The sequence below is a fragment of the Crinia signifera genome, chromosome 5 (assembly GCF_055691185.1).
Source record: "Crinia signifera chromosome 5, ASM5569118v1, whole genome shotgun sequence".
NCBI classification, from domain to species: domain Eukaryota; kingdom Metazoa; phylum Chordata; class Amphibia; order Anura; family Myobatrachidae; genus Crinia; species Crinia signifera.
In genome coordinates, this window is record NC_139221.1 from 203096288 (window position 1) to 203122575 (window position 26288).

The 26288-nt window shown below is 43.5% G+C and overlaps 1 protein-coding gene across 1 annotated transcript; it reads left to right on the plus strand.

Annotated features, from left to right (window-relative positions):
* FKBP9 (FKBP prolyl isomerase 9) lies at positions 1-25558 on the plus strand. The gene is made up of 10 exons (XM_083188448.1): positions 1-522; positions 4862-5007; positions 8595-8784; positions 10173-10318; positions 13822-14011; positions 15063-15208; positions 17615-17801; positions 18427-18572; positions 19058-19221; positions 21668-25558. The coding sequence occupies exons 1-10, from the start codon at positions 263-265 to the stop codon at positions 21848-21850; spliced, it is 1758 nt and encodes a 585-aa protein (XP_083044574.1). The 5' UTR covers positions 1-262; the 3' UTR covers positions 21851-25558.
* Positions 25559-26288: the final 730 nt, after the last annotated feature.

Consider the following 26288-nt stretch of genomic DNA (forward strand, 5'->3'; position numbering starts at 1 on the left):
TTGCATACCATGAGCCGGCCGGAGAGAGCTCCCTGCCCCGGGCACTGTCTCTCTCCCAGAGGTTACATTACAGCTGCTGACACCGCATCATACATTGGCGGCTGCATTCCTGCTCCCTGCCCGGCTCAGCGATGGTACCTCCCCCTATCCCCCCATTCATCCATCTCCTCCTCTTCTCCCCGCCCTGCTGACCCCCGGAGTAGTACTCGTAGTACCACTTGTGCCTCTCCAGTCTCCTGGCTCACGGCACTAGCACTCAGTCATGGCTGTAAGGAAGAGCTCGGGCCCGGTTGCAAAGCGTAGCGGGATGCCGGTGAGCAGCTGGCCGGTGCTGGCACTGCAGGCCGCCTTCTTGGTCAGCTTTGTGACCTGTAACGACGCCCCGCCGGTGCCCGGAGAGCCGCAGCTGCACATAGAGCGGAGCTGGGAGCCGGAGCTGTGCCGGCGCAGGGTGCAGGACGGAGACTTCGTGCGCTACCACTACCACGGCTCCTTCCCGGACGGCACGAAGTTCGACTCCAGGTACGGGGCGGAGCCAATGTGATGTACTAATATCTCTATCTGTCCTGTCACTGTGTTGTATCGTCTCCGTCCTCATCACTTTCCCTGGTCTCCCAGTCCCCAGCCCAGTGCCACTGCCACACACAGGCTGCTCTCCAGTTTGTCTTACGTAATGAGTATTGCCACCTACAGTACTGTTACTTTCTGGGAATGTAGTATACTCCAGCATGGGTAACAGTCAGGCCTGTAATATAACCCCCTACAAGCTCCAAAATGCAGAGTTTGATGTCTGGTCCGGCGGTCCGGGGGATTTGTCCTGGTCCGGTTTTTACCCATACCCGAGTGCAGCTCTAGGGCATGTAGCAGAGACTATCCCCCAGGCCGGTCACAATAATCTCAGTTTAGTGGAACTCAGTGCTGGTCGAAACTTATTTTACAGCCCATAGAAACTGCTTCTTGGCCCTTGGTTATGCATTCGCTCTCGTACAGTAAAGCTTTGTGAACTTGTCATGACCATTACTTTTTTTTTTTTTATTAAACAATGGATTATAATACTATTAATCAGGCTAAAAAGTATATTCAGCAAAACCCATTAGTTTATTTTAGAACTGAAGTGCCACAGTTGAAGTAACTTTCTTTTTGGCCCAATTAGGGGCAAGCTGAAACATGATTCCTGCAGAATGTCCACGTCCTCACATGTGCTGCACTCTCACATTGGGATGTGCTGTGTGTTCTCACATAGGGATGCTGAGAGCTGGGGGAGAGATGGCTGTGTGCACTGCACGGCCAGTCTAGCATTCCTCTGTGACAGTACTTTCCCAGGGCTGGGGTGATTATTTAAGCCCATAATGCAGATGCTTTAAGGCACTTCAGACAGTCTATTAGTATTATTATACTTTTATGTAATTGGTTAATCTGTATTTAGATTGAATCGAGAGGTTTCACCTAATAATGTGGGAAGAGGAATGCTGTAGATTACTGCCTAAGGTTACAGTATTTGTCACTGCCACCTAGTCGCACAGGGGATGGCCACCTAGTTTCACAGTGGATAACCACCTAGTCGCACAGGGGATAACCACCTGGTCGCACAGGGGATGGCCACCTAATCGCACAGGGGATGGCCACCTAATCGCACAGGGGATGGCCACCTAGTCGCACAGGGGAGGGCCACCTAGTCTCACAGTGGATAACCACCTAGTCGCACAGGGGATGGCCACCTAGTCGCACAGGGGATGGCCACCTAGTCGCACAGGGGATGGCCACCTAGTCGCACAGGGGATGGCCACCTAGTCGCACAGGGGATGGCCACCTAGTCGCACAGGGGATGGTCACCTAGTCGCACAGGGGATGGCCACCTAGTCGCACAGGGGATGGCCACCTAGTCACACAGAGGATGGCCACCTAGTCGCAGAGGGGATGGCCACCTAGTCGCAGAGGGGATGGCCACCTAGTCACACAGGAGATGGCCACCTAGTCGCACAGGGGATGGCCACCTAGTCGCACAGGGGATGGCCACTTAGTCGCACAGTGGATGGCCACCTAGTCGCACAGGGGATGGCCACTTAGTCGCACAGTGGATGGCCACCTAGTCGCACAGGGGATGGCCACTTAGTCGCACAGTGGAGGGGGACAGTGAATGATATTTTTTTTTTTGCATGGTTGCTGAAATATTAAGGCCCAAATAAGCTTCATTAACTGCTAACAGTGGTAACCTGGCCAACTGCATGTTTTTTGTTATTCAATTAAAAAAGCTTAACCCGATTTAACACAACCTTTTGGGGTAAATTTACTAAGATGGGAGTTATATTGAAGATAGGATGTTGCCCATAGCAACCAATCAGATTCTATCTATTATCTTCTAGAAAGTGCTAAATTAATAAAAATTAGAATCGGATTGGTGGCTATGGGCAACACCTCCATCTTCAATAGAACTCCCATCCCCTTTGTAACCCCTGAGCAGGTGAAACATGAGGATAAATACTTGTTTTAAGGTAAAAGGGTCAGGACTTGTTTGAGAACCTCTGGTGACCACCTAATGAGTTATAATGCACTTAAATGTTTTTGAATAATAAGCTCTATCTGTGTGGAGATTGGATATAGTCCTTGTGTTTACGTGGGTTTCCTCCGAGTGCTCCGGTTTTCTCCCACAATCCAATAAGTATACTGGAAGGTCAACACAAGCCTTAGGTCGACAATGGCAAGGTCGGCAGTCAAAATGTTGACATTCATTTTTCATGTTTTTTTTTTGTCTCGAATGTTGACATAGTCAACATGGAGGCTGTCAGTGTGTGCCACCCAGTTTAAGAAGCTAAACTAAGTATCACATTGCAAAATTTACATTGCATAATGATGCACCTGGAGATGCAGTACATGTATATTTGCTGATTGAAAAATCCTGCATCTAAGGGGGTGATTCTGGTTGACAGGCAGCTCAGCGAAGTTTGCAGTGCTGCATGTCTTTTAAATCCAGCCCCCCTCGCACGCAGGTAATACACTCTCAGGTGTCTTAGTGCGTGTGTTCTATAAGGGAACATGGCAGGCAGCTGACACCTGGTGATGTCAGGTGCCGCCGACGGCACCCGTGACACTGGGTCATTACCATGGAAACACCCAGCATTTTCATAGGAATGCCCATGAAATGCTGGGCATTCCCATGGCCACATCCCCCGGCCCGCCTCCCCACTCCCCCCACCTGCAGTGTTGTGTGCGAGCACCCTGCAAACACTTTGTTCGCCATGGCCACTCGTACACATCACATGCACAGAAATGAGCATGCGCAGTTGTAAAATATCATGCACCTGTGCAAATTGAATTCACAAGGGTGAGCATGGATATTTTGTATATACATGTATATTTTCCAAACAGGGAATACAGTTAAGGCCCATACACACTGGGCAACTTTGAGCTCAAAGCAGCTCAGTTTTGTCTTTTCAGCTCCAAAGCTGCCCAGTGTGTACATGGCAACGATGAGTGGTGAGCGCTGATGCACGCTCCCGCATCATTGCTGGCCTGGCCGCTCATCTGCTGGTATTATCAGCAGATGAGCGCCGGGATGGATGGCTTTCCATAGAGTCCTGCTATGAAAAGTCATCCACCCCTGGGAAAATTTGCTAAAACTTGCAAAAAAAATGCTCAGTATGTATGCACAGAGAATCTTTGTATGCACTGAGTGTTTTTCAGCCCTGCGATTTCCCCCATCATCAGTAAACATACACGCTGTGCAAAATTGCCCAGTGTGTATGGAACATTACAGTAGGTTTCCCAAAGAGGTGTATTGATAATCACTTTCATGTTATACCCTTTTACACCAAAAATCCCGGATCCGACCCAGCATTTAGATGAAGGATCCAAGCCGGGTCGGATCCGGGATTTACACCACCCGCAGTGTAGACGGAGGCAGCGCTTAGAGATGACATCATCTCCAAGCGTCGGGACCGTGGTCATCCCTGCCGGGACCGCTGATCTCCATGCTGGGGGCAGCCCAGCACCAAGGTAAGCTGTTGGGCTGCCCTCAGCCCCCGTGCACCCCCCCAGCCATCATCCGGGAGGTAAATGGATGCCACACACAGAAATCCATTAACCTCGTACGCTGCCGCTGCTGTCTGCAGAGTATAGCAGACAGCAGCGCAGGCTGTCTGCCCCCCCCCCCCCCAACCTGCGGACGCTGCGGTCCGCAGGTTGCACGTCCCTCATTGATGTAAATGGGAGCTGGGTCGAAAGACCCGGCGTACACATTTACACCTCCCTCTGCCCAGGTCCTAGCCATGTTGTACCCAGGTCAGGACCTGGGTAGAATTCCAGTGTAAAGGGACACGGCGTGTTCCATTTACCCCGCCGCTGACCCGGGTCTGACCTGCTGAAGGCCCGGGGTTTTGCGGCGGTGTAATAGGGGTATTATTTAGGTTGAGCCAAGCAGGGTACAATTATGCAACCTGCAAATTGTAATGTTTCTGTGTGAAAGTAGTGTGAGGTGCACATGCAAAAGTCATACCTAGTTGTAAATACCTTGAATTAAAGCTAAGCTTTCACAGTTTTTATTTTTATATCTCTTATAACTTTTTTTTTTCTGAAAACAGTTAAATAGGGTGGACATCATAATTAGTTTAGCTTTAGTTCTGTATGTATCTATTACAACGCAGCTGCATTCTTCCTGCACGTGCTGTTGCTACAATGGTGGAAAGCGATGTTTTCAGAGAGTCTTCTTTAATTCAGCTCCATCAATAATTTTCACTATAAATTGAATGAGTAATCGCAACTTTGTAGACCTTGTCTGTTGCTTATGGTGTAAACGTCTTTGTAATGATGGGTAATATTTTTTTTTAAATAGATTTACTTGAACAACCAGAACTTTATTTTTCAGTTATGACCGAGGCACAACATACAATGTGTTTGTGGGAAAAGGACAAATCATTGCAGGAATGGACAAAGCCCTGGTTGGAATGTGTATAAATGAGAGGCGATTAGTGAAGATTCCACCAAATCTTGCCTATGGGAGTGAAGGAGTGAGTAAGTAACCCACCTCTGTGTTTTGTATAGACATAAACTTCCTATTATGCCCTGACTCTGTTGAAGGTTACCATGTTAGGCTGAGCAATGCCATAATGAAACACAGAGATGGCACAAAAGTGTACAGTACCTCACTTTGTAGACCAATGCAGAAACTAAGGGCAGTTTCCAATTAACAGCAGTGATTTACCAAAGCTAATGGATTCCTTGGGGGCTATCCAATTAGTCTGATCGGTGTAACTTTTCAGCTGATAAAATGGTCTATAATTGGATAGCCCAGTAGTGACCATCGGGCTAAAATCGTGATCTTAGCATTCTTTGAGGGCCAGAAAAGTAGTGCAACTATTTGTATACCCGCCTAAATTTCAGTTTCCTACTGCAATGCTTTGGACACTGGCAAACAAACATACTACCAATATCTCATCTCTTCTCCTGCTACCAACCGTAAATGACTTTTTAACACCTTTAAGTCTCTTCTGCACACTCCCTCTCCTCCCCACTGGCTACCACTCCTCCCCCACCGGTTTCCATCAGTGCACAAGAACTTGCCTCCTACTTTAAGGACAAGATTGATAACATCCGAGATGAAATGGTATGCTCCTCCACAACCTCTAACCCACTTTCTTCCCCACATGAACCCTCTGGCACTTTTTCTTCATTTGAGCCCACAAATGAAAAGGAAGTTTCCACACTCTTCTTATCCTCCTACTCTACTACCACTTCTCTTGATCCTGTACCTGCACAAGTCATTAAGACTCTATCTCCTGTGTTTGTCCCAACCTTAACTAAAATCTCCAATCTCTCTCTTAAATCTCTCTCTTGCTAATGGTACTTTTCCTTCTTTGCTCAAACATGCAGTGATTACTGCCATTCTGAAAAAACACAGTTCTGACCCTAACTCTCTCTCTAACTACCGTCCTATCTCTCAGCTTCCATGCCTCTCCAAGCTACTTGAGAGACTTGTCTACTCTCGCCTCACACACTTTCTTAACTATCACACTCTATTAGACCCGCTTCAGTCAGGCTTTTGTTCCCAACACCACTGAGACAGCACTGACTAAAGTGGTGAATGATCTGGTAACTGCCAAATCTAAAGGCCATTACTCACTACTTATTGTTCTAGATCTTTTTGCTGCGTTTGACACTGTTGATCATACTCTTCTCATACAAACACTGCACTCCTTAGGTCTTAATGATACAGCCCTTTCCTGACTCTACCTTCTCTTCACTACCTCTGTCAGTCAGAGTTCCACAAGGCTCAGTCTAAGGTCCTCTGCTTTTCTCAATCTATACCTCATCTCTTGGCAAACTCATCAGCTCTTTCGGATGTCAGTATCATTTATATGCGGATGATACTCAAATCTATCAACCCCAAAATTGTCACCAGGGGTTTTGGGCCGAGTCTCTGAATGCCACTCTGCCATCTCATCTTGGATGTCTTCTCGCCACCTCAAACTAAATATTTCCAAAACTGAATTACTTTTTTTTTTAATACACTTTTTTATTGAGACATACACGATATTGTGTATTGTATACAAATTGCATAAATATAGCAAATTAAAACATGAACCATTAATATTTTAAGTCCAATCATCATACAAATAGTAAGAATAACAAGTATATTTTATTTTACTAATTCATGGAGACATTAATTCAGGAGGACAGGGGGATCTTGGGCAGCTACCCTAGTAAGGTACCATGTTGTTGATTTTAAGCTATCGTGTATCATTTGTCTTGTATTGAGAGGGAGAGTAGGTATGTAGGAATCCCATAATAAGAAGAATTTTTCCACATGTTTCCCTCTGTCCACAATTCCATCCACCCAATCCATCCTAAATAGGAAGTGAAGTTTAGTTAGAAATAGGGTGAATTGTGGTGGGGTGGGGTCAATCCAGCTTTGCAGAATGGTTTTTCTGCCTGCTGCACTCAAGGCTAATAGCAGTCTTTTACTTTCCTTCGTCATACGTGTATTGGGATCAAAGATGCCCAATATTTCCCATTCTGGAGTGAAGGGGACGATTGTGACTAGTTTGGCTTCTGCATAACGTTTTACAAGGAGCCAGAAATACAAAACTGAATTACTTATATTCCCACCAGCTAAGAACAGTTACCATCCTCAGATCTCCATCACTGTTGACAACTCGACAATCTACCCTACCCCACAAGCTCGTTGCCTAGGAGTCATCCTTGACTCTGAACTGTCTTTTGTTCCCCACATTCAATCTGTCTCCAAATCATGTTACATGCATTTAAAAAACATATCCAAAATACGACCCTATCTCACACAAGACACTACTAAATCTCTTATCCATGCACTCATTATCTCCTGCATTAATTATTGCTATAGTCTCCTAACTGGTCTTCCCAAGAACAGACTCTCGCCACTGCAATCCATTCTAAATGCTGCTGCTAGGCTGATCTTCCTAGCAAGACCCTCATCATCTGCTGATCCGCTCTGCCAGTCCCTCCATTGGTTACCTGCGTTTTACCGTATTCAATATAAAACCCTTCTACTCGCATATAAAGCTATTAACCATACTGCCCCAGCTTATATCTCTTTACTTATCACAAAATATCTCCCATTTCGACCACTCTGCTCTGCAGAAGATCTGCGTTTCTCTTCTGCGCGGATCACCAGCTTCCATTCACTATTACAGGACTTTCATCGGGCTGCTCCCACCCTGTGGAATGCCCTTCCACGCACAATAAGACTCTCCACTAGCCTCCAAACTTTCAAACGCTCCCTGAAAACTCACCTCTTCAGGCAAGCCTATCATATTTAAGTTCCATACGCATAACCCTCTGAGGCACTTATGTATTATATAGCTTCCCTTCTGGACCGACAAGCTATGCTATTACTGGTGCCTGTCATTGTGTTTCCCTTCTATGTCCCTATAGATTGTAAGGTTGCAGCAGGGTCCTCTTACCTCCAAGTCTGTCTGTCTGTTACCCAGTTAGTTTTATCACTGTTTACAATTGTAAAGCGCAACGAAATCTGCTGCGCTATATAAGAAACTGTAAATAAATAAAATAAATTCAGTGAGATAAAGGAACATAGATTTGCTTTCCAGTCTATGCAAAGACTTATGGTCCGTACTAGGCGATTCCTGGCACCACCGATATTATTAACTATATCGGCGGTGCTACAGGAGTCACAATATCGTGCTTACACTTCGACCGATATCAGTAACAAAAAAAGTCCATTGTCAGGCATACTATGAGCAGTATAATAATGTCAACTCATACTTTGCTCTGTCTTAGCTTTGTGACCTATTTCTTAAGGGCACTATAACCGGTTAAGGGCACAGAATAACAGTTTATTTTACTTAAACTGTAAGTGAATATTTATATTACAGTTTTAGTAGTTGTTTAGTAGTTGTTTAAATTTGTACTTATATTGCAATATTAAGGACCACATGAATTCTTACACAAAATTTAAGTAGTGGCTTTACTTGCTCTTAAATGCAAATGAATTCAGATTTTACATTTAGTATTCCTTTAACATACTTGTCATTACTAAATTAGCTATTGCTGGGATGTTAATGTTATAAATATACGGCAATTTATAATTTTGCTTCTTTGCACAGCTGGTGTCATTCCTCCAGATGCAGTTCTGCACTTTGACGTTCTATTGGTAGATATCTGGAATCCAGAAGACACCGTTCAAGTGGAGACTTATTATAAACCAGATAATTGTTCTCGCACAGTACAAGTGTCCGACTTCATTCGCTACCACTACAACGGAACCTTAATGGATGGAACACTTTTTGATTCCAGGTTTACATATTTCAAAAATCTTTTTTTTTTAATATTGATATTTTATTCAACTATTGTTGCATGTTATTTTAATATACTTCGTAACGGACCACTAAACATAACATATAAATTGAGCCAAAGCTTCCAGCTGCACAAACAAGTCTCCACCTATTACAAGTGCTCTTTGTTAAAATAAGAATTTGTACTTTTACGGATTATATATACACAACTTGTAGTTTGTATGCTAAAGCAAATTGTAACATAGCGTTGAAGTTGACTTAAAGAGTTGTGTACAATGAGATACAACTAATTAGATACGTTTCCTCTTAGAACAAAATATTGTAAAGCAAAATCATTACAATAACCTAGCATGAAATTGAAAAAAAACAGTGCTGCCCATCATTTTCTGTGGTTCATATTTCAGAATCCACCCTTATTAGTAGGAATAATATATATAAAATATGGTTTTCGAGATTCTCTGGAAATTGCACTTGAGGAAATAGTAACTATAAATATTGTGTCCTAATGGCTAGGAATAAATGAGATTGAATTGGAGGTTGAATATTATTGTGTTAGAAATCAGGTGTTAAAATCTCTGCAAATAGGATGCAGTGCAAGCAGTCACAGGTCCCTAATTTTACATGCAGCCTACATGTAGGAGTGGCATACAACTATAACTGTAATATAATTACACCTGTGCTATTTGCAATGACACACAGAAATTTAGGGATTTTTGTAGACTGCAATAGCCTGCCCATATTTTTAAAGCAGCAATCATCCTTTGAAATAATTGCTGCTTTAAAAAATATGGTCAGACTTGCTGGTACTGCTTCTTTGCCTGCATCATGCAAACTGTTACATAAGCTGTCTTTGACCATTTGCGTGCAAAATGACTTAATAAAAGCCAAAGTAGGTGTAAAAATTGCAACAAACATTTTTATTTTATTTTTATTCATCATAATAACCTATAATGTTTACTTTTATATAGGAAATATATGCTTTTTTTTCTAACAGCACATTTTATTTGAATTTATTTAACAAATGTGAGCGACGTTGGCATTCTTAGTGGATATTTTGAACATCTCTCACAGAGATGTTGGCACTCAAAGGGTTAAAAACGATGTGGTTTTCTATATGTACACTACTACTTCTTTATACTATATAATATCCGGTGTCTAATTTCTGTTTCCAATATCACTGGAAATATCTGCACTTTGTTAAATTTGTGTTGACTTGATCATGTTTTGCTTTAATAGTGTTAGGCAGGTATGTTTAAAATGCTTCAATTTATAGGTAAATTAACTATGCTCGCAAAGATTAAGATAAAGTTGTACTATATTATACTATATAAACAATGTACATTATTTTAAAACTTACCTGAGGTTGTAACATTATTTTTCTTCTTTTAGTCACAATCGTATGAAAACTTATGACACCTATGTAGGAATTGGATGGTTGATCCCTGGAATGGATACTGGTCTCCTGGGAATGTGTGTGGGGGAAAAACGTATAATCACAGTTCCGCCACGATTGGCATATGGAGAAGATGGGGATGGTAAGAACCACTAACCAGATTTCACAAGTGCAATGGCAACAAGCACAGTGAATGGATCAATTGCCAGTGAATTAAATATATATTTAAGTTTTCAAAATGTGTTTGACTATTTCATGTAGGCCAGGATTCGGCAAAGTAAAAAATGTGGTGAAACCTCCAAAAATGCAGTTTTTAGAGGTTTGGCGCCATTCCCGAAAACAACAAATTTCCAGAGAGCAAAACTTTTTAGCTTGGACTCTACAGGTAACTATAGATCAGGCATTCCCAACCACGGTCCTCAAGGGACACCAACAGTGCAGGTTTTAGTGATATCCAGAATTCAGCACAGATGGTTTAATCAGAATCACTCAGGTACTAATTAAGTCACCTGTGCTCATGCCTGGATATCACTAAAACCTGCACTGTTAGTGTGCCTTGGGGACCTGCTATAGATGGTGTTGCCTTATAGAAGCCTACAGGCTTCTCTTCGCAATGTCCCCTGGGAGTTATCCAAACTGATTCCTCCCATCGTCCCTCAAGATTTGCACATGTTTTGTCAGAAAACCGCACATGCACAGAAGGGCTCCTGGCAGGTGCGTAACTAGACTTTTGTGAGCCCCATAGCAGAATTTTGAAAGGACCCCTAGTGTACCACCCCAATGAGGGGGGGGGGGGGGTGTGGGGGGCGGAGGGTGTAATATATTGCTCAGTTTCTCCTTTACATCAGCGACCAGAGATGGTCGCTGATGTAAAAGAAACTGCCGGGGGAGCCCGGCAGTGGAAATCAGCTGGTCGCAGGAGCATGTTCCTGCAACCAGCGATCACCACAGGGGCAAAAACGGGAGCGCGCACCCGGCAATATATCGCCGGTGCACACTCCCATTGCGGGCAATATGGTCGCTCAGCGACCATATTTCCCGCGATTTTGCCCTAAATCGCCCCCGTGTGTACGCACCTTTAGAGCCAGAATAGCAGAGGGGGAGGGGTATGACAGAGTAGAAAGCATGAATGTATATATACCAAAATCCTGACTGCCAGCATTCCAAAACTTCTAAATGTAGTTTCTTTAAATATAGGAATAAAAAACATAATAATGTTGAATAGTTTATGTTCTAGTGTTTTGCATGAAGAGGGAAGGGGACACTGAGATGGAGGAGCGGGTAACAGGTGGTGGTGTTAGAAGGTAGATAGATGAAGTATATGAGCAGGAACTGGTCTGGACTGGAGGGGGTTCTATATAAGGGGCAGTGGGTTTAGTCAGATGGGGGGTCTTTGAGCAAGAGGGGCTCCTGTACTGGATGGGGGGGAGGTGGTAATAAATTTGGAGGACACTGGGCTAAATGGGAAGAGGGGCAGTGAAATTGGGGGTAGGACTGGCAATGATTAGTCTGGAAAAGGGGGGATACTATGTGGGGCACTGTACTGGTTGGGAGTTAAATAGGGGCAGTGGGCAGTTGGTGATCCGGTTGGGAAGGGGGGCAAGTGGCAGAGTGAGAGACACTGGGATGGTGGGGGTCACTGTGCTGGCAAAGGGGGATGGTTGGTTAGATTAGGGGACACTAGGCTGGGGACGGGATTGGCAGAACTGACCTGGCCCACTCACATTACAGCTCCCCACTGTCCGGCTTCTGCTTGGTGCCTTGTTGTGAAGTTCGTCAGACAGTGGTGTGTCCGCAGTCACTGCCTTCCATTGTGATGTGGCTCCGTGGGACTCATTGTGGCTAAGGCTTGCGTCTACTCAGTGATCATGCAGCAGCAGCCTGTAGTGAGCGGCTGCACTGTCATCTCTGCAGGCGGGAGGCGGGTCAATTCTCTAGCCGGGGCAGAGGTCCAGCTCCCAATCAGCACTGGCGAGTGGCGTCGGCAGTGGGGGGAGGGCGTGTCTGTCTGGGAGGTTGCTGGCAACTCCAATTCTGCAGCTCACCTCCAACAACTGTGCCAGGTCTGCCGGTCACATGTGCTGGCAGCAGGAAAGAGCTGTTGATGAAGCTTAATGATAGGACCAAGGTGCCGATCCTGGCAAGGGGAGCATGAGGCTGTGGTTTGACGCTGCCAGCAGCGCTACAGTACAGAAAATATAGAGAACCTTCAAGAGGGTGCAGGGGATTGCATCGTGGCCCCCCAAGCCGCAGGGCCCCATAGCAATTGCATCCCCTGCACCCTCTATAGTTACGCCACTGTCTCCTGGGTCATAAACCCAGAAGTATCACAAGACACCTCTTATTGGGAAAGCCGTCCTTTGCAATTGTAGCTGTAATTGTACATGCTTACAGTCTCACTAAACACTTCTATGCTTGTGATCAGTGGCAGGATGTAGCAAAGCTTGATACATCCTACTCTCAATGTTTTCCAGTTTGGTTTTCTCTTCCTTTTCACAGTAAAATTAACACTTCTGACATTTTTAAACATTCAAATAATAAAAAAAAGATTAGAATTGTTTTTAGATTTGATTTTTTAGATTTGATTCACGAAGACTACTGTTTTTGAAGTTCAAAGTTTATAATCAAAATCTTAGTAATTTAAGCTTGAACATGTTACATCTGGCTGGAAACCTGTCCTACCTTCTGATGCAGATGAAAGCAAGTCAACCATAAATGTTCATACTTTGTGTGTACAGAACTAAGTCCATATCTCTGCAGCTGGTCAGCCATGTCCGCCCGCTTAGTGTGATACCAGTCATCATCATTATGACACAGTTCCACCAACTATCGTGGTTCAAAGGAAACCTCTGAAACCAGGCATATTGATGCCTTTAGTTAACTCTGCATAGCCCACAGTTCTGTTGACGTTAACTTACTGAATATTGCCTACGGAAATTTGCCCCATTGCAGCACAGTTGTGTTCTTTCAGTCACAAGGGGAGATATGAGTAAACAGAGTTTGACTCTGCATCATACATACTAAGCTCCGGAGCATGAACAGAGTGAAAACATAAAGGTATACTCTGCAGATAGTTGTAAACTCTGCATTGGTCTCATTGCCATTGTGAGCATTGTATATATAGAGGGGGATATTCTGGTGGGTTTGCAGGAGCAAACTTCTTTAATGGGCAAAACCATGTGCACGCAGGTGGGGCTGATGTAACATGTGCAGAGAGAGTCCATCTAAGCATGATATATTCACCAATAGGTCTGTGTGACCTATTGATGGCTAGTGTCCGTTCCTTATGATACCTCACTTTTAGAACGATCCCCTGGGAGCAATGGATGGTGCAGCATTGGTGTGGCTTTATGATGATGGCAATCCTATTTTTTTAAAACCTGCATTGGTTTGAATGCATTGGTTTGAAATGGGAGGTCCACTGAAGAGGGTACACAGTACTTTTCCCAGGTATCCACAGGGGAGTAGAAATACTTGTTTCAGAGGCTGGTCTAGTCACTATGGAAGGTAATGCAGTGTCTCTAGACGGAATGGTATATAGCAGCTTTATAACAGCAATTTTTGAGATGATAGGAACCAGCGACGTGGGTCATTTTAAAAAAAAATTGAAATAACGTCTATATTTTATTCTTTATGTTCTCTTAGGTAAAGATATTCCCTCCCAGGCATCTCTCATCTTTGACGTAGTCTTATTGGATCTGCACAACCCAAAAGATGGCATCGCCATTGAAATCCAGTATGTGCCGGAAAACTGTGAGAGGAAAACTCAGGCCGGTGACTACATCCGATACCATTATAATGGAACGCTGCTGGATGGCACCTTCTTTGACTCAAGGTTTACATATTTTCTTTTCTTTATATTATTGAAAGAGTTGAATTAGGTAACTGAACTCATTTGCTGCTATTGTTTCACTGTATGAAAAAAAAACAGTTAATCATCTAGAACTTAAGCAATTCTGATAGCACAGGGTTAATATATATTCCCAATTTCTATGCATGCCAGAAATGTTGTCACCAAAATGTATTTTACATTATTATCTAGTAAACACTTATATTTTCTGCTTTGTTAATAGTGGTGCTTGCACTTCAGAGGAAAGCCAGCAGTGGGGCTAATTCTGAAAGCCCGGCAGATTTCTAAATATTCACAGTCCGGACTGTTTGGTAGTTGGCACCCCCGCACCTGGCATTGCAGCTAGGCTGTGCAGAAAGGGGGCTACCGGTATCATGCAAGCGCTCCACTTTATAACAAAGCTATGGCATAGAAGCAATATCATCTCAAAATTTTGCGATTGCATTGCGGGACGGCACCGCACATACTACGGCAGGTTTTACCAAAACTACAACTGAAGCTGAATTAGGCCCAGTGTTCTTTATTACCTGTTTCTACCTTTTAAACTATTGTTTCTCCAAAAATACAGGCTAAGTCCTTGAGATTGCACCATGGCTGCATCTCACCGGTAATTACATAAAGCCCGAAAGCATTGTTTAGGTGTTGACATTTTAAACTTTTATTGTATTGCTTTGAATAATTATCTCTCTTGCAAGAAAATAACTCTTTTGACGTAAGTAAAAACTTTTGAGCCACAAAAGACGTTTGGGGAGAAGTATGAAGCTTTGGAGAGAGATAATGTGGAGAAGTTGGCCAAAGCAGCCAATCAGCTTCTGTCATTTATCTAGCACAGTATTTTAAATGGTAGTTAGAAGCTCATTGGTTGCCTTGGGCAGCTCCTCCCCTTTACCTTTCTCCAAGGCTTGACACATCTACCATATTATACTGATAATATCACTATTTGCTAGACACAGTGCCTATGATGGTTTATATTTTTCTGTTAAGTTATATCATTAAACATTTCTTCAAAGCTAATAAAATATCTCTCTGGTTTTAGTTACTCTCGACACCACACCTATGACACATACATCGGAAAGGGTTATGTGATTGCTGGTATGGATGAAGGATTGCTGGGAGTGTGTATGGGAGAACGGCGGCAGGTGAAAATCCCACCACATCTTGCCTATGGTGAAGAGGGGACAGGTAGGTGATATATGTCCATATCCTATGACAAACTGCCTTATCTGATCGCATTTTACAACAATTTCAACTGTTCATCCTCATTGCTGTTCATCCTCTTTATGCTGCTGTACTGGCAGCAACACAGTCTAGATCTGGCATCAGTATGACAAAGAACTTTTTAGCACATGTGTTTAGTGTCATTTACCTGGGAGAAAAGCTGGCAATAACATGGTACAGTCTGTAACGAGACATGTATCTCCATTATTTAATTAAGCTTAACCCTTTAAGTGCCAAGTCAATTTGTGAATTTAGGTGTAAAAATTGCCAAGCAAACATTTGTATTCATCATAACGACCTGTAATGTGTACCTTATTTAGGAAATATAGGGCCTTATTCATGTTCCCTTGGTCCTCTGTGCATTCGCACGGAGGGCCAATGTTGTGCGCCTGCGCAGTCGCATTTCTGCGCATGTGCAGATGTAGGGTGCGTACACCCACTGCAAACTTTTGGTGGGGGCGAGGGGCGCCAGGTAGCCCCATTACTATATGGGAATGCCCAGTGTTTCATGGGTGTTCTTACGGTAATGAGGCCGTGACGCAGGGGTGGGGGGGCAGGCAGCTGACATCACCGGATGTCAGCTGCCCGCCCATATCCGTCCCAGCGTACACGCTTATGGAAGTGACTTGAAAGTCACTTTTATATGCGTGTACCTTCCACATCGGCGACCATTGAAAGACGTGGGTGTTCCCCACATTATGCAAATGCTAAACATCCATTCGCAGCCTGTGCGGACGAACCCGCGCTGTGAGGGGGGGGGGGGGGGCGGACATTCGCCGGGTGGGAAATCAACCAGAATAATCCCTGTAATCTTTTTATATTAAAATTTATATAATAAATGAGAGCAGTTTTAGCAGATATATTGAACATCTCTCACAGAGATGTTGGTACTCAAAGGGTTAAGTAACCATACATCTTTAGCTGAATTAAAATGTAAATGCCCCCATACACTACTTGTCTGAGTCTCAAATCACATTTGGTTTTCCTTGAATTCCCCATGCGATTTACGCGTCCTCCGACCTTTTCATACCCCAACTATCCACGTCGGCGGATATTCACAGGTATCGGAGTCCCCTCGCGGCCTTCAGAGGTATCCGCGTCCCCTCGCGGGGCTCGCTACGCTCGCCACGCTTCGGGCTCGGTGGCTCGCTGCGCTCATCACACTTTCTATTCTCAACTCCACGCCAACGTGGATAGTGGGGGTATGAAAAGGTCGGAGGACGCGTACCGCTGCGCTCGCCATGCTTCGGGTTCACGTTTATAGTGGGGGGGTGGCGTGGGGGTGCATTTCACATTGTAAGCACCCATTAGGGTGCTTATACAATGATTAATCGCATCGCATTGTAGGGCATTGTGTGCCATATACAATGTCATACAATTTTAAAATTGTATGGCATTGTACAATATCGCGCGATATTGCGTCGCATCGCATACCATCGTATGCCTTATGGTATGCGATGCGATGGGCGCCGCCAAACTACACAAGTACCAAATGTTGTGCCTAGGGGCGGCCTGACCCCTAAATTCGCCCCTGCCCAGAATACAGACATTTTTGATCCATCTGGTGCTAAAGCCTGCAGCTATAAGTACTGCTTCTATGGCTCAAACAGTGCATACACACGGTACACGGTTCAGTTTGATGACTATCTAGTCTAAATTGGAATAAAAGTTAACACAAATTGCACAGTGTGCATACAGCTTGTGATGCGCGATGTGGGATCGGCATTACAAGAAAAAGTAGACTCTGCAGGTAGGAAAGTTTTGTCTATATCAGGCATTCCCAACCACGGTCCTCAATTCACACTAACAGTGCAGGTTTTAGTGATATCCAGGCTTCAGCACAGATGGTTTAATCAGAATCCCTTAGATTCTAATTAAGTCACCTGTGCTCAAGCCTGGATATCCAGAAAACCTGCACTGTTGGTGTGCCTTGAGGACCATGGTTGGGAATGCCTGGTCTATAACAGAGCAAGGGGGAATTGGCGTATGCAGGGGGGGGGGGGTCAGTTGAATACTGACAGGGCGGCAGCCCTGCTCGCTGTCTCAGCTCGCCCCCCCCCCCTCCCGCATTGAATGATTCATATATAATTTATAGAGAATAGCACATGGACATATTAAACACAGAAACCAGTTAAAGACTGTATAAAGTGTTTGCACATGTAATTATTGTATGTAAAATAAAACATCTGACTTATGGAGTTAGCATGTAACACTTCATGCTCTGTGTGTAGCTTGTTTCTGTTTCAATGGTATTAGACGGTATGGCCTCAGTTTGCTTTAGTACAGTAAAGATAAATGAAATGACTTTTACTAAATGCATCAACTTCAATTTATTGGTCACTTACAATATTGTTACTCTTGTTGTCAAAGGAAAGATTCCAGGCTCTGCAGTGTTGGTGTTTGATATCCACATCATTGATTTCCACAACCCAGATGACGCTGTCAGCATTACGGCACAGTTTAAGCCAAGTAACTGCACTGTATTAAGCAAGAAGGGGGACTATCTGAAGTATCACTATAATGCAACGCTCATGGATGGCACTGCACTAGATTCAACGTAAGAACACTTTATATTATATACAAATATTATATGGACATGTCCACAAACCATTTTACTTTATTTTACTTTTTTTAAAGATTTTGTTAATTTAATATTGATACAGCAATACAGTCTAGAACTATGAAAAATAGTATTATCATCTGTAGATATGTCTAGTGTCCGGGTGTCACCGAAACGCAATTGAAACTAAATCTAGCTTTCTAAGCATTTGCTTCGAGCGGGCATACTACAAAATATTTAACCTTTGCTATAAGTAAAATTGCAGATTAGTTCATACAGTGTGAATGGACTGTAACTCTCGTGTCTATGGTAGCAGCAAGCAGTTGGAGCTGGCAGGTGTCTACAGTCCGACCTAGAGTAATTATGTAAAATGCCATTTTTTTACACACAACTTTACAATGCCCATTTTTCTTGTCCAACAGTGGGACAAAAAGTTATATGTACAGGGTAAAAGTGGAGTATCTTTGTATTGATATCAGCTGGGTCAATTCTAACTGATAATACATCTGTGACAGTAAAAGTAATTTCCCCTTATGGTAGATGAGTAGGTTACAGTTGAGTACACAACCGGGCACACTTGCTGGTATATATAGATCACTAATGCTATATTTTTTTTCCACAGGCACCAATATGGGAAAACATACAACATAGTCCTTGGATCTGGACAGGTGGTACTAGGAATGGACATAGGACTACAAGACATGTGTGTCGGAGAGAAACGCACAGTTGTTATTCCTCCACATCTGGGTTATGGAGAGGCTGGAGTAGGTGAGTAGGTGATGAAGGAATTCCGTACTCAGGAGTTATTATAGGGCAGCATCCCGTTGGCAGATATTTTGTCCTATGGACTCTCCCAAACCGTGGGGGAAGCCAAATGTGCCATGCTTACCGAAATGGTTCTAGACATTTGCACATTGCCTACACAAGGAAAGTGCCGGTTATTCCGTATTACTGAAAATTGGAAACATTGAGGGGTATCTGCTTAGGGTAATCCCTATTGGGCAGGAGTGGCTCCATAGAGAAACAGTGCTTTCAGGTATGCCCATTTATAAGGTACACCTTTTTTAAATTCTGACAGGAACTCTAACTGGTATTAGCCAAGAATTCCAGTTCCTTTTTTTTTTTTAAATGTCCATGGTAGTAGATTGGCTTGCAGTTTACAGTATTAAGAGCCGCAGGAGAGGTCAGTTAGGTTAGACAGTGGAGGTGTCATTACAGATATTAAGGAGTGTTTTCTGTCTCCCACACGGCAGAAGGGGAAGTTCCAGGCAGTGCAGTATTGGTGTTTGACATTGAGCTGCTGGAGCTGGTTCCAGGTCTGCCTGATGGTTACATGTTTATATGGAATGGAGAAGTCTCACCGAACCTCTTTGAAGAGATTGATAAAGACACAAATGGGGAGATATTTCTAAATGAGGTAGGTGTCCGATGTGCGTGGTTCTGTGCATGTTGCATATCACTTCCTTTCAATGTTTCACTCTAGTCCACACATGCTCCTCTTGTCCCAGCTGTGATAGTAAGATCCCTGGTCTCTTGCGCTAGGGAGCACTCTGGGATCTTACAAATCAACAATAATAGTAATGATAAAGTGCAGTGTTTGTACACTTTGTGAAGTATGATTGTCTTGCCCTAAGGAATGTATCAGCGGAAGCTACAGTCACTATAGCACAACTAGTCAGGGTGTATTTTCCCTTTAAAAGTAATTTTCCCATAGACCACTTTAATCAGTTACGTGCAGTAAAAGGTCAAAATGTGCTTCTGGTTTTAGGATAAACACATGTAAAATACATCTGGTATCCCTGAATCTTATCTTTATTTAACTGATCAGGTCCCTGGCTGTAGAATATTTCTGTTACCTATAACTTCAAACAAATTCTTGTCCATTTTCCTTCACTATGTTTCCTTTCCAGAATAAATTAAGCAAGCTGCAACTTGAATGATAGCATTATTTAGTTAATTTCCGTTATGTTAGGTATAACTTTATACATCTCTGGAATAGACAGGCTTTATAAGTGTAAAAGAATGACTAAAGCTGGTTAGACACTTGGCGATATATATTGGTAACGATATGGATGATATTGGTAACAATATCATGTGCATATCATCCAGTGTTTACATTCAATATTGTTAACGACGGGCACGGCCATGGGTTGTTATCGACTCCCCCCTGTACATGCAGCTCAATCTGAAAATATGTCAATCAGCAACTGCAGGTAAGGTTGGGGGGAGGGGGGGTGGGTGTGCGACTTAAGTGACCGATCTCGTGAATGACATCGGTCAGTGTGTATGCACTATATCGTTCTCCTGCGGCAATCGCTCAGTGTGTAAACATGGCTTACAGTATATCCCACTCTATTGAAGGTGGCTGAGGATTTTACCACATATTAAATGCTATGTACTAATGGACATATGCCCTCATTCAGTTTGCATTGTATATGCTAAGCAGCTCACTGCAAGTTAGCATATGGAATCCATAGCACTGTATGTGCATACCACCTCCTTCCTGCATTTGCAATCGGTATTCTCTGATATAATCACAATTCAGGTTGGTTGCAGTAGCAATCGTAGGTGCATTTTGAGGCCAAGATATCTGCATGCGATGCATCTTTTTTTCCTGAGCGCAGTCATTCTTCCAGAGGTATTCGCATAATGTATCCTGCGCATGTTTCACAATAATCTGGAAACTGCTACCCTAATCGCTTATGTCATCAGTACTGAATAAGGCCCATAGACATTATTATATTATTATACAAATTAGAAAGCTGAGAATGCAGCCATTTTAACTAATCTGACTTCACAGGTCACCTAACCTTTTTAAGTTCCCACACTGTGATGCTCTGAACAGGAATAGGGCCTAATTCATGTTTTTACATAATTGTGATTGTCTTAGCAACAAAACTGCTAATGTTAGTAAGTGATGCTGTTGCCCTGAAATGAAAAGAGATGGCCACCACAACTCATTTGTAATTGTGTACACATTTGTGACTTATACGTAAAACTAAGGAACATTGGTACTAAGGTTTGGTCTATTGCTACGCAGGCTGGATACAGCAGTAGTGACTCAGATGGGTGCCAGACGGGGTCCCGACAGTCGTGATCCCGACAGTCATTTACCCGATGTCGGGATCCAGACAGTCAAAACCCCGACACATGGGGGGGCCTGACGGCCACAGGTCCACGACCCCCATAGAGGGAGAATAGAATAGGTGGCTAGTAGTAGTAGTACGTTTATTTATAAGGCGCCACAAAGTGTCTGCAGCGCCGTACATAGCAAACAAAAAACAAATGACAAGGTAACGTACAGGGTGTGTTGATAAAATACAGCATAAATAGGGGCTAGCGTAGCAAACCACCATGCCCGCAGTGTGGCGAGCACAGTGAGCCCGCAAGGGGCTTTGTTGTGCTCACCATGCTGTCTGGGTCCGGCCAGTCGGGATAAAGACTGTCGGAACCCTATACCACACCCGACTCAGACACCATGTTTTTACGCGTATTAGCTTGCAGCCACCAGCCTATATACGACCCGAAAGCGGCCAAGACATGCCTGCAGTTTTCCAAGCACTCCCTGATAATGCCTCCAAACCTCACTTCCTGTCAATCACTTTTCCATAAAATCCTCATTGCGAGCACGTTCGCAGTGGCACCTTTGAGCATTGCTATTGCAGTCTGACGATAATTGCTCTGTTACATAATTATCGGCCATTTCATGCAAACTCTAATGAATCACTTTGTCCCTGGTACAGGGAGCAAGAGAGAGCATAGCACATACTGACATAATGGATTTACAACCTAATCCATCTGATTCTGCCGAGAACATGAACCCAAATAATGGACGTTTTATAACTGAAACTTTGTTCTTCCAGTTTTCAGACTACATTCATGCCCAGGTTGAAGCCGGGAAAGGAAAACTAGCCCCTGGTTTTGATGCTGCCAAGATTATTGAAAACATGTTCAAAAATCAGGATCGAAATGAAGATGGGAAGATCACAGAAGCAGAGTTTAAATTAAAAGACCAAGAGGATAAAGAGAGACATGATGAACTGTAGCAGTTTGATGGAGCTTGCGTCTGCATGCACTGTGAAAGCGTGGATGATATGTTTGTGGGGAAAATAAAACCGTGTGTGCTTTTATTAATGTGACAATATGGCTGCAAAAATGAACATTCCAGAGAAACTGAAAATACCAGTTGGATCTCGGGGTAGATGTATGAAACAGTGATAAGGGAGTAGAAGTGATAAAATCACCGGCCAATCAGCTCCTGCCTTTCCCTTTTTAAACACAGCCTGTAACTTAACAGTCAGGAGCTAATTGGCCAGAGATACAGTACAAGGCACTTTATCACTTCTCTGCCCCTATCAATGCTTCATACATCTACCCCCCAAAATTCTAGTTTTAAAACAAGTACTTCTGAAAATAATTCAGTATGATAGATAACAAGTCTCTTTTTTGCTGCCTAAATATACAAAGCCTTGATTGAGCTTTCTTGATATCATCCACAGTTATTTTGGGGTAGATATATAAAGCAGTGATAAGGGAGGAGAAGTGAGCCAGAGGGGAAGTGTTCCATGGCAACCAATCAACACTGAAGTAACATCTATAAGTTGGATAATATAAAATTATACAGAGCAGCTGATTGGTTGCCATGGGCCACTTCTCCTCTGGCTCTCTTCTCCTTTATCACTGCTTTATACATCTACCCCTATATTACTATACATGTGGCCCTTCTCAGGAAATCTCAAACAGTACTTTAATTATTAATATTTGTTCACTTAACTAGCCATGTGATTTACCTTTCTACAAACACTAGGCACATATGGGAGGATTAGTATGACCAGCCTTCACAAATGTTTCATGAAAAATGTTTATTTCCCAGTGACAGCTGCTGACAATCAGTATTAAGTCATGAAATATTATTTCTTGGTTTCTTCAGTGTTATCCACACAAGCATCACATCTGTTTTACGCTCACTGGTACACATCCTGCTTCTCATATAAGCTGACGCTGCACTCACTGATCAGGAAACTGCACTGCTGGTAACTGGCTTCAGATGACAGACTGAACCTACAACTTTTTCAAGGGGTGCCGGACGGGGTCCCGACAGTCAGGATCCCGACAGGCATTTACTCAACGTCGGGATGCCGACTGTCAAAACACCGATAGCCGGGTTCCCGATGGCCGTCGGCTATTTTCCCTCGTGGGGGTCCACGACCCCCATAGAGGGAGAATAGAATAGGCGGCTCGCGTAGCCACCGTGCCCATTAGCATGGCGAGCGCAGCAGGCCCGCAAGGGGCTTAATTGCGCTCACCATGCTGTCTGGGTCAGGCCAGTCAGGATCCCGACGTCTGGCTAATGACTGTCGGTATCCCCAACAGTTTTTCAATGGTCTTTTAGTATTGCTTCTTGTATTATTCTTTTCAATGATAAGTATGAAGTGGAACATGAGCCACATTGTGGTCCACATGCAACGCTGCGAAATTCGCAGCGTTACGTGTGGATGTAACAATGTAGGACGTTGAAAGTGGTAAAAAAACAATAAAAATGTACTTCAACTACAACCAATTTACAGGGAAACACATGCAACATTTATAGGGCCGCCATATCGAGTTAACCCCTTTGAGTGCCAAGAGAATTTGTCAAAATAGGTGTGAAAATTTGCAAGAAAACATTTTTATTAATCATAATGAGCTTAAATAGGAAATATAATTTTATTTTACACAATGTTTTTTTTATTTGAATTTATATAACAAATGTGAGCGACGCTGGCATTTTTTGTGGAAATTTTGGACATCACTCAGAGAGATGTTGGCACTCAAAGGGTGAATAAATACAAGAAATAAATAAAATACATGTTAGACTATATTAAAATGCTGCTGATACCTTTCACAAAGGGGCTTGATTCATGTTGACTTGCTTAGCAATGTAAATTTGCTGCTTGGCGAGCGGGAAACCAAAACATTTAACCCCATTGCGAATTCGGCTCTTTACGATCTTTGAATCAGGGCCGGCAGATGTGTCAGTTTCTGACAATGTTTACACATTATAATAGAGCGAGATCTTGCATTGAAGACTTTAGCTAGCTATTCTATCACTGTGACTTTAATACCAAGAACCAATGCTATGTGATTTCAGACCTTCAGCTGCCATTGCATCTATTGCAGAGTAGTAGTATAAGCAAAGCTGCAGTCATTGCAGTACATGATGAAATCCTGCAGTTCATGTCCCTGTTTTCTTATTTGTCACTGATTTTATATTATTTTTTAAAAAGTTGGTGCCTTGCAAGTACAATTGAACTAACTCACTGCAAGTGAGCATAAAACATATGTTTTTATTAGAGATGTGCAGGTTCTGATTTACTTTGATTTCAAAGCAGGATCCTATTGGCTATCCCAAATCACATGACAGTTGTTGACAGTTGAGAGCCAATAAGATCCTGCTTTGAAATCAGAGTAAATCAGAGCCTGCACATCTCTAATTTTTATATATATTTGATGGTACAGTTGTAAAATATTCTTGGGCATTGATTAGGACCATGTTGGTTGTTTTGTATATATTTAGAGCGCAATGCTATGATGATAGAAGTGCATTATTGTGTGATATTAAGGCCCTTATTCTGGTCGGTGCGGATATATCCGCGTGCGTTCGGCCCGCCAATGTTTTGTGTCTGCGCATGTGCAGAGGCGTCTCTGCGCATGTGTGAGCGGGGCGTACGGCCAAATCCCGCATGATATGTGAACACTCCGAACAGGGGGTGGAGAGGGGCGTGAAGGGCTATTTGGGCTCATTACCATATGCATACGCCCCGCGTTTCATGGGCGTTCCCATGCAAACGCTGGGCGTACGTATGGTAATGCGGCCGTGACGCACGTGTAGGGGGCGGACTTATGACATCGCCAGATGTCAGCTGCCCGCCCAGATCCCTGCTTTTGCACGGAAAAATGTCCGTGTGGTCTGAGGTTGCGGGAGCTGGTGGAGCACTCGGTCCTGCATTCGATGCTCTGCGACCATCGAATGATGGGGGAGGTTCCCTTAGATGGAGGAGGCATATTCCGTGAAAAATACACGTGCGGTCCGTTCGGCCAGCTTCTTACCGCGTACGGACGGAGTTGGCGATCCGTATGGAAGGCGGGGTTTCGCACGCACGGTCCTGGCCGCATAATCGGATCCAGCCGCACTGATCAGAATAAGGGCCTAATTCGGGTGATACACACCACGATCTAACAACATTTTTTGTACTTAAGTCTGCTTAATTACTGGTCCAAAGAATGTAGATACAGTAGAATACACATATGCTGACTACACATCTGATCAATAAATTGACTGACCAGTCCAACAATTTGATAAGTGTTCTGCACAAATCAGCATACATACACATGATACATACACATGATAGGACCTGGTATTGTCGTGGTGTCTTTGGCTTGTATATGGATTGGTCAACTGGTAACCCTTAATACTTTTACACATTTTAATATGTCCATTTTTTTACTTACTTGGAGTGCTAAATTTTGTTGAAACATTTGTATTTTAATGCATTTTTATTTTAATATGTACCAAGTATTTAATTTGATTATTGAAGACTATTACTAGAACGAAGCGTCATCCACATTTGCCAGTTTATGGATTATGTTAGTTACCTAAATGTTTGTATAATGTAACTATATTTTCTTTTCTTTTGAACATTCTGTCCATTGCCCGGTTGAAATATTAAGAACAGGAAGATCAATTTTGATAAATAAAGTACTGAAACTCTGCACTGGTTGTGTAAATAAAATGTTTTCAATGCTACAACATGCAGAAATCATAATATAGAACTGTATCATGTATTTACCAAGGCTATACATTCTCACAAATATCATTTATGCTATTTTGTTCAACCCATCATTGTACAGCATGGATGGGGAATATTCGGCCCTAAAGGTGTTTTCTCTTTCCTCCACTAGGCGACACTGGAGAGTTACAGTGGGGAATAGAAGGCGACCACAGGGAGCTTGGGCATTTTAGAATAATTAACAGTGACTAACTCCTCCCCTTCTACTTCCTCTCCTAGCCAGTCTTAGCATGTGCCTTACGGGAGCAGGGTGCATTCTTGCTCACTCCAGGGCTTTTTTTATTTTTAGAGACTTCTGCAATCAGCAGGAGGACAGGCAGATAGCTCCCTGTCCCTATCTGCCTGTGACGAGGGCGCTGTTGGTGGGTCCTGTCGCAGCTGCATACAGCTTGCCTCCGGTACCCGGCTGCAGGAACCACAGCTTCTGAGGTCCCGTCGCCGCTGCACGCAGCGCACCTCGGGGACCTATCAGCTATGGCAGGGGTAAGTATAAGGGATGCAGTCAGTTTGCCGGCGGTCGGGATCCCGGCGGTCGGAATCCCGACACTGGAATCCCGACCGCCGAAATCCCGAAACTTTCTCCCTCCGTGGGTGTCCACGACACCCATAGAGGGAGAATAAAATAGTGTGCCGAGCGTAGCGAGGCACCGGGCCC

Bases quoted from the DNA above. Each gene is read 5' to 3' on its own strand.
- FKBP9 (XM_083188448.1), top strand. From the start codon at position 263: ATGGCTGTAAGGAAGAGCTCGGGCCCGGTTGCAAAGCGTAGCGGGATG. The intron at 8,785-10,172 runs GTTTACATATTT...TTCTTCTTTTAG, and splicing joins GGAACACTTTTTGATTCCAG to TCACAATCGTATGAAAACTT. The intron at 14,012-15,062 runs GTTTACATATTT...CTCTGGTTTTAG, and splicing joins GGCACCTTCTTTGACTCAAG to TTACTCTCGACACCACACCT.